The 11,164-nt window shown below is 25.4% G+C and overlaps 4 protein-coding genes across 6 annotated transcripts; 2 read left to right on the top strand and 2 right to left on the bottom strand.

Annotated features, from left to right (window-relative positions):
- Nucleotides 1–72: 72 nt before the first annotated feature.
- Nucleotides 73–3,276, top strand: LOC124957988 (vacuolar fusion protein CCZ1 homolog). 3 transcript variants are annotated; one of them, XM_047515634.1, is made up of 10 exons: nucleotides 73–584; nucleotides 742–836; nucleotides 926–1,019; nucleotides 1,094–1,309; nucleotides 1,425–1,600; nucleotides 1,681–1,824; nucleotides 1,885–2,030; nucleotides 2,286–2,550; nucleotides 2,635–2,762; nucleotides 2,953–3,276. In XM_047515634.1, exons 1-10 carry the CDS (start codon nucleotides 510–512, stop codon nucleotides 3,003–3,005), a joined length of 1,392 nt encoding a protein of 463 aa, XP_047371590.1. In that variant the 5' UTR covers nucleotides 73–509; the 3' UTR covers nucleotides 3,006–3,276. The 3 variants fall into 3 exon arrangements, with proteins under 3 accessions (XP_047371590.1, XP_047371593.1, XP_047371592.1); XM_047515637.1 differs by having other exon boundaries at nucleotides 88–584; nucleotides 723–836; XM_047515636.1 differs by having other exon boundaries at nucleotides 88–584; nucleotides 665–836.
- Nucleotides 3,277–3,329: 53 nt separating this feature from the next.
- LOC124946979 (25S rRNA (cytosine-C(5))-methyltransferase nop2) lies at nucleotides 3,330–6,748 on the bottom strand. Its single transcript, XM_047488507.1, has 7 exons — nucleotides 6,319–6,748; nucleotides 6,144–6,244; nucleotides 5,167–6,049; nucleotides 4,742–4,909; nucleotides 4,467–4,662; nucleotides 4,004–4,372; nucleotides 3,330–3,886 (listed from the first exon to the last, which is right to left on the bottom strand). The coding sequence occupies exons 2-7, from the start codon at nucleotides 6,238–6,240 to the stop codon at nucleotides 3,425–3,427; spliced, it is 2,175 nt and encodes a 724-aa protein (XP_047344463.1). The 5' UTR covers nucleotides 6,241–6,244; nucleotides 6,319–6,748; the 3' UTR covers nucleotides 3,330–3,424.
- Nucleotides 6,749–6,802: 54 nt separating this feature from the next.
- Nucleotides 6,803–8,294, top strand: LOC124957987 (39S ribosomal protein L39, mitochondrial). Its single transcript, XM_047515633.1, has 2 exons — nucleotides 6,803–7,094; nucleotides 7,244–8,294. Exons 1-2 carry the CDS (start codon nucleotides 7,084–7,086, stop codon nucleotides 8,244–8,246), a joined length of 1,014 nt encoding a protein of 337 aa, XP_047371589.1. The 5' UTR covers nucleotides 6,803–7,083; the 3' UTR covers nucleotides 8,247–8,294.
- A 282-nt stretch (nucleotides 8,295–8,576) lies between these two features.
- LOC124946557 lies at nucleotides 8,577–11,128 on the bottom strand. Its single transcript, XM_047487368.1, has 4 exons — nucleotides 10,622–11,128; nucleotides 9,982–10,398; nucleotides 9,552–9,852; nucleotides 8,577–9,342 (listed from the first exon to the last, which is right to left on the bottom strand). The coding sequence occupies exons 1-4, from the start codon at nucleotides 10,804–10,806 to the stop codon at nucleotides 8,926–8,928; spliced, it is 1,320 nt and encodes a 439-aa protein (XP_047343324.1). The 5' UTR covers nucleotides 10,807–11,128; the 3' UTR covers nucleotides 8,577–8,925.
- Nucleotides 11,129–11,164: the final 36 nt, after the last annotated feature.

The raw sequence follows: 11,164 nt of genomic DNA, 5'->3' as shown, positions 1-11,164 counted from the left end.
TGTCGAAACAATGTTTTTTAATTTTGATATGTAATAAATATTTACTATTGTTATATCATTATTTTTCTATAAATTAGTTTAGAAAAAAAATTTTTATTAACAATTTATATGATATGCAGTAAATGGCACTTCAATATATACGAATATATATTAATTTATATATTATTCGTCACTTTCAAAAATTAAAATACATCACGGAAAAACATCGATTAAAAAGATTGGAAACTCGACTTAAAATATATTCTTAGGCTATGTATCGATTTATCGATAGACCTTTTTGTTTTCATTGGTTTAAATCGCTCGACTGAAGCATGACTACATGATAGAGGTTTGATTAAAACAGAGTACTTATTAATATTTACACCAAACTATCTATTTATTCACAATGTTTACTTCAGCTATTGACTAATATGTCAAATAAATAATCATATGAAAGTTGTGTATATACATTTGTCAGATCTGTGTTCAGATTTTCTTAATATTATTGTAATTATTAACTATTAATCGAAATGACATCAAAACCTGAAATTACTTTGGAGCACTTTTATATCTTCAATGGCACATATGCAAAAAAAGAAGGCGAAGTGAGTATCTTAATATAATTAGGAATATTAAGGGTATTTCATAATATTCAAATTATAATAATGTAAATTTGTTTAAAAAGGAATTATATAGATTAAACAGTGAATTTACATAAACATAACCTTTATCATTTTCGTAAGTGTTTTCATATTCATGTAGGAGGAGAAAAAAATACTTTATTATTACCCAGAAAAAGAATTAGATGTACAAATTAAAAATATAGGTCTTAGTGAAGCAATTATTAAATTCACAGAGTATGTATAATCATGTTTTATTTATTATGTTATTATCAAAATGATTTAATTTATATTACTTTTATTCCTATTTTTATTTAATAAATTAGATCTTTTAATCCTGGACAACCTTGTGATTATTGTCATACACATAAAACTCGTCAAATTTACTATCAACCAGAACCAGATTTTTGGATGGTAATGGTAAGATATTGTGAAATAACATTATAAGTATAAATGATGTAAAATAAAGGCTATATTTTATGTTTTTATCACAGATTGTTGGTATACCATACATCTGTAGAGAAAAGGATGGTAACAAATATATGGAATATCAAAATGATGAAGTCTCGAGTAGTGTTTGTCAAGCTATATTAAAACAAACTTATGTTATGTTTCGATTATTTATGGGTTCCTTTGAAACGATAATCAATGATCCTGATTGTGGTTCCATAACTCTATTAAAACATAAACTTGAGCATTTTTTTTCAAGAGTAAGTAATAGTTTATGTATTAAATATAGCAATATATTGTACATTAATATAATTTATAACAAATGTTTACAATCTTACATTGTTATAAGGATTTATCTATACATATTTGTTTTAGTACCTGCTATCATTAAAATTAAATAACAGTGATATTTTGGATGTTTTTCAAGGATTGCAATTTTTACCTCTTGACAAAATCACATTTTTACAAGTACAATGCTTTATGAATCTTGTAGAAGCAATGTTTTCTCAAGTTAAATATACAGCATTTCTTTACAATGATCAGGTTGTATGGTAAATACTTTTAATGCTTTAATAGTTTTATACTAAATATAAATACAATACAAGTCAGATGGTTTCTCATATATATTTAGGAGTGGATTAGAACCAGAAGATATGCAAGTAGTATATAATTATTTAGTAAGCACATTATTACCAGCTCATCTTGAAAAAGAATTACACGGAGGATCAATGCCTCGAAATTCTCCATCACCATTCACTAGTTCCCATTATGGAAAGTATGTATAAATCTTTTATTATGTATTACAAAACATTATTATCTGCATTTATATCAACAGGTTTATTATTGGACCTTCCAGTATCAATGAACCAAGTTTAATAGGAAAATCACCCACAGTTTTCATTAATTATTCAACCAAACCTGTATCTTTATATTTAGTTGTGTATCGTGCGTTAAGTGCTACAATATGTCTCTTTGTTGACAGTAAGTTAATCGAAAAATAGAATTCCTTATGTTATAATTTTATATATCAGGGTAATTAAATATTATAATTATTCAGAAGTTGCAACGAACTATTGTCGAGATAACATGTTTAAAAGAAAATATTTATTAAATTATTTAAATATATTATATACATATATATTATATATAATATATAGTATTATCATTTATATATATAATAAAATAACTGTGTAATTATATATATAAATATATATATTTATATATAAACTTTTTCAGGTAAAACAAATTTGTTAATAGACTTTTTTAAGAGTTTAGATAGCTTTCTTGGTCCACAATTAACTACATTAGTTAGTTGTGTGGCTGAACAATGTGCAAAACATGTTATAGTGACACCAGAATCATCTACAAAATATTTATATTTTAATAAACTTAATCTTGCTTACAAAAGTACAATACATTTAGATAATAGAAGGTGTTCTAATGTATTAACTACTCCTGAAGTATTAAGGATCATTACTGATATATATAACGATACTAATAGGTAAGAATTTCATATCCTTAGTTATATCTTAGTAATTTTCTAAATTATGAATTGACATTGTGATCATACTTCTTTGTTATTCAGGTTAAAAGAAGCTGGTGAGATCATCATTAAAACTATAAGTGATTATTGGGTTATTGGAAAATTATCGAATTTGAGAGAATTTTTTGTTGTAATACAGCAAAAGAGTGCCAGTATTCTAGAGATCGATGGTATGTACATTTTTTTAAATGTGCACAGACTCAATTTTGTGTTGTTATAAATTATCCTATATACTTTAAGAAAATATTTATATTCTCTAAGAAAATATTTATATTCTCTAAGAAAATATCTATATACTCTAAGAAAATATTTATTCTTTTTATATTTTCAAAGTTGTTAATTTCTTGATATCTATTACAGATGAAGTAAAAAGACTTTGTGACAAACAATTAAAAAGTATATTTTTCCACTGAATAAATCTCCAGTGTTCAAAAAATTTAGAAAATGTATATTTTAACAAATAATATTCATTTTTGTTTGTAGTTGTAAATTGATAAACAAAGATACTTTTAATTATGTATCAATAATACATTTTTTGAGAACTGATCTTTTAATTGCAATTTTATAAACAAGTTGTATAATTTATTTCTTCAATGTTATGTAAAATATATATAATATGTCCATATATATATATTTAAATGTATCTATTTTCTTAAGGCACGATATAAACATTATAAAATCATTTACATTTTTATGTAAATTAATTTAAATTTATATTATATTAATATTTTAATATCAATATTAAAAATTAATGAAGTAATGTTAGATCTTATATATATATATTGTAGTAATGTTTTTAATTGGAAAGAATGTTAAATTGTTTATATAATTTTCACTCCAATGTTTCCTTTATTTGTTCTTGTTTAGAAATAATATTAGAAAATTTTTTAAGTTTTGCTACAAAAAATCCATCCATGTTGTGCGCATGTGGATAAAACCGTTTAGACAATTTAAGAGAAGGATGAAATCTATATTGTCTATAATTCGTAAAACCATCAGCACCAAATTCTAAACCAGTAGGTACTAATTTGACATCACGTTTCTTCAAAGCAAAATCAATAATCCACTCATTTTCTTCTGGAAGAACTGAACATGTTGAATAAACTATAATACCACCTGACTCGGATCTAGCATTTACACAATCTATAGCTGCTAGTAATAACTCTCTTTGTAAAGTACAACAGCGTTGTACATCTATTTCATCTTTATTGGTTTTTACACTAGGATCTTTTGCAACAACACCAGTGCCAGTGCAAGGAGCATCCAATAATACTCTATCAAATCCTTTAATAATCTAAAAATATATAATTTAATTAATTATGCATAAACAATACATTTTATCGTGCAAAAGTAACATATTGATAACAAGCTTTATTGTGTGTGTATGTGTGTGTGTGTGTATTATACTTACAGAAGATAATTTTCTTCCATCATAACTGCAAATAATAGAATTGGCAATGCCAAGTCGATGAAAATTACCAACGATAGCTTTTATCCTATCTTGATTTATATCATTAGACAAGAGAATACCAGTATTTTTCATAAGTGCAGCAATATGAGAGGATTTTCCTCCTGGTGCTGCACACATATCTAGAATTCTTTCATTTTCCTTAGGATCTAATGCCATTACAGGAAGAAAACTTGATGCACCTTGAATAATATAATATCCTGCTAAATATTCTGGAGTTGCACCCATTGGTACTTGTGATGAATACACTACTAATCCAACTTTTGTCCATTTTCCTATAGGATCTAAATTAACACCTCTGTTGATTAATGCCTAAAGAAGTAAAAAAATTGTTATAAATAATAAGTAATAATAAAATAATTAAAATACTAAAATTATAAATATTTATTATTTTTTATGAACTTACTTCTGCTAAGTCACGACGCCGAGTTTTTAGTGTATTTGTACGAATGGTCATAGGCCTTTGTACTTCGCTCGCTTCTAAGAATTCAAGTAATTCATCCAATGAAAATATCTGCATTAATTTTTCCAAAAGAAAATTATTATAACTATAGTATATGCACAAATCATGTTGAAGCAAATTTAAATACTCCGAACGTGATCTAAAATGCAATATAACAGTAGTTATTTTCGTTACAATAATCATGACACACATAAGAAGAAACATATTAGCAAATATACCTATTTTCTTCTCGTAATTTTTTAAAATTTGATAATATCATAATAACATCTCGTATACGTTGTTGTATTTCTTTTAAGTCTGTAACATTTGCAAGTTCTTCCTCCATTGGAAATGAAAACATATTTTGTTGGGTTGCCATTTCTTTCATTTCTGCTTCTGCAAGTTCCCTATTAGATTCAAATATTTAAGTATATTTTACCTATAGAAATGTGATTAACTTTTTATACTAATATATATGATGAATCATAAACCATACAGTAAGTTATATATTTTTAATGATTATAACATACGCATATTATGATTTATTAATTATAATTTTACTTGTTGTAATGTGTCTGCATTTTGACTTTACTCTATAATTTCTTTTTTTAATAACATTGTAATTATTTACAAATGAATCTGTTATAATAATTTGTTTACTTACTCTTCTTTTTCTTGTTTCTTCCTTAACTTTTTATTTGCTTTTTCTATAGGTAATAAATCATCTTCTTCATCAAGATTCATGTTTCCAGTTTCTTCATCTTCACTAAATTCCATATCATCAGTTTCTTCTTCCAAATCATCAGTCACTAATTTATTTGTGTTTTTTAATTTCTTGCTTTGTACTTCATTATTTTTATCAAATCTTTTATTTTTGTAATTATTTTTCTCATCATTTTTCTCTTTTCTTGAATCTGTATAATCATTTTTTGTTTTCATAGCATGAACTAATGTCTTATCTTTAGTTTTGTTTATTTTTTTATTCTGTTCTTTATTAGATATAATTAATAATTCACTTTTATTATCTATTTCCATATCACTACTTTCTTCTAAACTAGATTCTGTATTAATAGTTGTTGCTTTCACAATATTTTTCAATGATGTGCTTTTAATTTTCTTAGGTTTCTTACTTTGTGTTTTCTTATTTCTATTGTATTGCTTATTATCAATATCAATTTCTGTATTATTATTTATTAATTCATCAAACTCTGCATTGTTTTCTTTTGTAGGTTTAGATAAAAGTTTTGTTTTTATTTTCCTTTTTAACTTGTTTTGTACTTTATCATTTTTACTGACACTGTACTTTATCATTTTTACGGACATTGTATTTTCTTCATTAATTTTCATGCTACTGTTTATATCTTCAGTAATATTATTTTTAACAACATTAACTACATTTTTCTTTATAACTCCTTTACTTTGTATACTATTCTGTATATCTTTATATTTTTTAATATTTTGTGCATTTTCTTTTAATTTTTGTTTCTTTAATAATCTTTTTTTAACCCTTTGTTTTTGACGATGACTTAATGCGCTTTCATTTTTCACTGTAATATATGGCATATACAATAACTTTTTATGTTAATTATAAAAATAAATTAATACTTAAATCTGTAACTAAAATAAATTAATTTAATATACCTGCCAATCCAGGAAATATTGGATCTCCTTGCTTTTTCGTCTTTTTACCTTTACCACTAGGTATAACTGTTTTATCGAATTTCGCTTTTCGCCCCATTTAACTAAAAACGACAAATTTTTATAACAATAAATTTATTGAATTCAATTGTTTATTATAGAATAATTTCACACTAACTTGTTGTTTAATTCGTTAATAGATACCAACTGAAATTGTATTTACACTTTAACAAAACTTATATAGAAGATATGTGGATTCTTTTCTTCTGTTGTATATCTGTCACAAAATGATCTTGTATTATTGATTATGTATATAAAATGTAATTAAACTTACTAAGTATTTACAATATTCTCGAAGCTGAACACGTGAATCAGGCATCCATAACCTTTTACTTCTCTTATTGACTCTTTTCAGAACTTTCGAGTTTTTAAAAAATCTGCCCACAATTTTAATTCTGTATTTTTAACGTTAGGTGGCGTAATAATTTATCGAATTCTTTATTTTATTTGAATGATGCATAAATTACTATCAAATATACGTTACTTATCGATATGCTGTTTATTTATTAAAAATATAATTTTAATGTAATATTCAATCGCGCCCTGATATTTACATCAATATTCCAATGTACTCATAGCGCCATCTGACTTTGCAAGTGCAAGGTTGAAATTGTAGTCTATGTTTGATATTGTAACTAAGATTTCTTATATCTATAACTATCGCAAATAATTAAATACGGCGTACTGAGGAAATGAATTAAATGCTTAGCGATTTACGACAAAATCTATAAATAAGTACTAAAATAATAATTTATGAAATTATCTAATATTCTATTCATGGCATAAAAAATAAACTATTACATTCCGACATAAGAAAAAATACTTAAAATAAGAAGATTCATTCAAATGAAAACATTCATTTAACCTTTCAAAATCTTCAAAAATGTTTCCAAGGTTTGTGTAATATTTTAAATATACCATAGTAGTAAAAGGTTTTTATGGGCAAAACAATCTTTTAATTTCTTAATAGATATTTTCAATAGTAATTAGTAATATATTAAAAAATTATGAATTTATAAGTTTTATTATATGATTTTTTGTAGATGTAGAAGCCTATGTTTAAATAATTTGAAGTTGCAATCACATATATCTTCAAGATATATGAGTATATTATCAAAAACAGAAGCAAAGAAAAGAAGAAATGAGCTCTTCGATGAACAGAAAAAAATTCAACGAGCTGCTATTGGTAGAATAGAAAAAATTGAAATTAAATATCAATCACCTATAGAGGAAGTTGTTTTAGTTATGAATAAAGATATCTCAACTCCTCATGATTGCGCGAAACATATTTCTGAAGGTATTGCTAATGTATCTGCTTTAGCATTAGTTGATGGAAATCCATGGGATATGCATAAACCTTTGACATCTAATTGCAACTTAGAACTTTTGAGCATGTTGACTCCAAAGATAAGCACAGTGAATTATGCTTTTTGGCGAACTTGTTCTTTTATTCTGGGTGCTATAGCAGATACTGCTTTTAAAGATGACATAACAGTACATTTACACAGTTTTCCAACACCTGTAATAAAGTCTGGAAGTTTTGTACATGATGTATTTATTGATTTACATGATTGGAAACCATCGGAGGCAGAGTTAAAAGCAATGTCTGCTTTATTTGTAAAACTAATAAATAGTAGGTTACCTGTAGAAAGACTAGAAACAACAGAAAATATTGCTAAAGAAATGTTTCATGAAAATCCATTTAAATTTAGACAAATACCTGATATTGCTGCTCATAGTATTGATAATAAAATTACGCTTTATAGAATAGGAGATCATATAGATATTAGCAAAGGTCCAATGATAAGTAATACGAATATAATAGGACGTTGTACTGTTGCTGCCATTCATAAATTAATGTCAGACGATGACGAAATTATTTATCGTTTTCAAGGAATCGCTATTCCTAAAGGTATTCTCCTCAATCATTTCGCATATAGTATATTAGAAGATCGTGCTAAAAAACTAAATGATGTAATGTGGCAACCACAGAAAAATTTGGAAGAAGATTTTGCAGAAAATATACAATTAGGTATTAAAAATTAGAAAGTTGGAAAGTATTGTATAAATGCATATAAACTTTATAAATTGTAATTTTTTGTTAATTTGTTTAAACCCTACTTTTTTCCTTACTAATTTGATTCTTTATTTATAGATTTTACTTAATTATTATAATATTATTGATAAAATTATTTATATTAATATGTATATATATATATATATATATATATATATATTTATTTATTTATATATATATATATATATATAATCTCTATTTTCTCAATAATTTAAATGCGGAAGTCATTTAATTTTGTTAACATTTTTATAATTTTAATGCTAAAATTTTTAGAAAAATAAATTAAAATGTTCATAAAGGAGTATTATTATTAATTTTATGTAAGTAAATGAGACATTATAATAATGTTATTGGAAGATAAAATCTAGTATATAGTTTATAGTATATATGAATTTTTAGTTTCAAAAGAATGCTTTTTAAATGAATTCCTGACAAATTATAAACATGTAATCAAAATTTTGATGATAATATATAAAACATGATAAAAATTTTGATTCTTATTAATATAATAGATTATATGTTAAAAATATAAAAATTATATAGCAATTTTTCCAATATCTTTTGCTTATCAAAAGATTACATCAATTATAACAAAAGTATATCATTTTTCTGTTTTGTGTTATAATTAAAAAATTTATTTGTAATGTACTAAGAAGAATGACGTATATGACGAGAACTATTAAGCTCCCAAGTAAAATTTCCTGGTAATCTATTAGCCAATGAAGCAGGACACATGATATCGAGTTTTAAATAAAGCTCTGGCCGATTAGGAGTTTTTGTATATATTTCTAGCTCATTGGACTGCAATAAAGTTCTTACAGTAAAAGGTGCCAGTTCTATTGAACATTTTAATTCTACAGCTATGATGAGATTGAAACAAGGTGTTCCATGAATTTTTTCAATATCATCTTGTGCATTTTCGTGGTCAGTTACTGGTAAGGATTTGATTTTGCTCTCATAAGCATACTTATTCATGTTCCCATAATAAAAGAATTGTCCACCATATTCTCCATAACCAGAATATGTGGATACTGGCGGTATTCTTGGAGGTGGTATGGACGGTTCCTATATACAAAGCTTTTTATTTAATATTGTATGTATGAAATTATGAAAATATTTATACTTTCATGTAAATTGAAAGAAAGTTATTTACGATAAAAAAAAATGATGAGTTTCAATTAAATTTTATATAGCAATAATTATTGAAAGGTGACAATATAAAATTGTATAAAAAAATAAAAATATTAGTCATCACATTATAACATAAATGTTACCTGAAAAAGTAATTCTCGTTCATATTGTAAATTTTCATAATAATGTTCATTGACACTGCTAACTAAACGACGTAATCTGAGGTACATAAAACGCTGCTGGTCTTTCCAAGAATTTTCATCAGGTATACTTGGAATTTTTAGACAAGTAAACCAAGCTCGTTTTATTACATATTTTAGCTTCATACTAATAATATCATTTTTGATTCCTTCATTAGACAATATATTAAATGATAAAACTTGACGTCCTTCTGCAAGACAGTCTAGAACATCTATAGCTTTACATCCGGACACCAAAACAGATCTAATCATAAAATTACTTTGTAAGTACATAGAAAATAAAAATTATATTTGGAAAAGGAGGTATTGTACATTTATCTTTTATTCATTTATATATTTCTGTATTTTATCATATAAGTATATTTCTTTTTACCTGTTCACTTTGCATTCAGAATTTTTTTCAAAATAGTTCATAAAACGCTTGCAATCAGATATAAAGAAAATAATGCTAGAATCTGGCGGATGGAGCCCAAATAAAGAAACAGGACAATTTATAGCACGATGAAGCAAACTATTTAAATTATCAAGCAGACTACCAGCATAAAAACAAAGTCGTGAAAATTTCTCTGGTTTTGAAGGATGTGTATATCTCCAAGTTACAGCTCTGAGCATCTTGTATTGTGCCATGACCATTTCTAGGATATTGAATACTCTGCTGAAGGTTAGTAGGTCAGCACCTGTCTTAACTTTCATTATCATTGTTTCTGTATGTTTCATTGCACTTTCAAGTTTTGTACCAGCAATAAGAAATGAAGTATTCAAAACTATCGTAGCGACGTTCGAACAACGTCTGAAAAAATCATATGGTCTTTTGATTTATTTGTTATTATTATGTATAAATATTAACCGGTAATCACATTTAAAAACGCAAGTATAATAACTGATTACAAATACGAATCACCGATTAATACTTATTACTGGTAATAAATAAATGATGATAGTGATTATATCAACTTATTTTTATCAAGGTGAGAATTTATTATATTTCAATGAATATTCGTTAGATATTCCACCTGGACACTAGACGAACTGCAGTAGCTACATCATGTAAGGGTAATAAACGTAATACTATTTCTAAAACTTCTGGTGGAAGTGTGTCCAGAGTGTGATAGTAAAAACTTTCATCGGCCGTATGCTTTTGCATATTCTTCTGCTCTTTGCATCTCAATGACGTTTTTCGACGCTTATTTGGGTTCATTTGAAAAGAAATCTTAATAAAAGCTATGTTCTTAATTCTGATAAAATTTTGTCTTTTCGTATTGCGTTTCAAATTTTGTACAAATATAGCCAACGAAATATCATTATTTTGTTAAACATATCAACGTAATATATCGTTTCGTCGTTAGAAAATAAATATATTCGTATATTATTATTAAAATATATTCGAGTGAAAATTTAGTAAAAACTAAAATGTCATATAATGTCTGCTATAATAAAACAAAAGAATCGTTCCTTGAAATAGTTCGTTCATTATAATCGTGTTTAAACACAATTAATATTTCTAAAAGTATGTAATGTTATAAAAACGCAAGTCGCAGGATTCTTGGTAAATACCC

This window comes from Vespa velutina, chromosome 2 (assembly GCF_912470025.1).
Source record: "Vespa velutina chromosome 2, iVesVel2.1, whole genome shotgun sequence".
NCBI lineage: Eukaryota > Metazoa > Arthropoda > Insecta > Hymenoptera > Vespidae > Vespa > Vespa velutina.
This window is presented reverse-complemented; position numbering and strand designations above follow the sequence as displayed.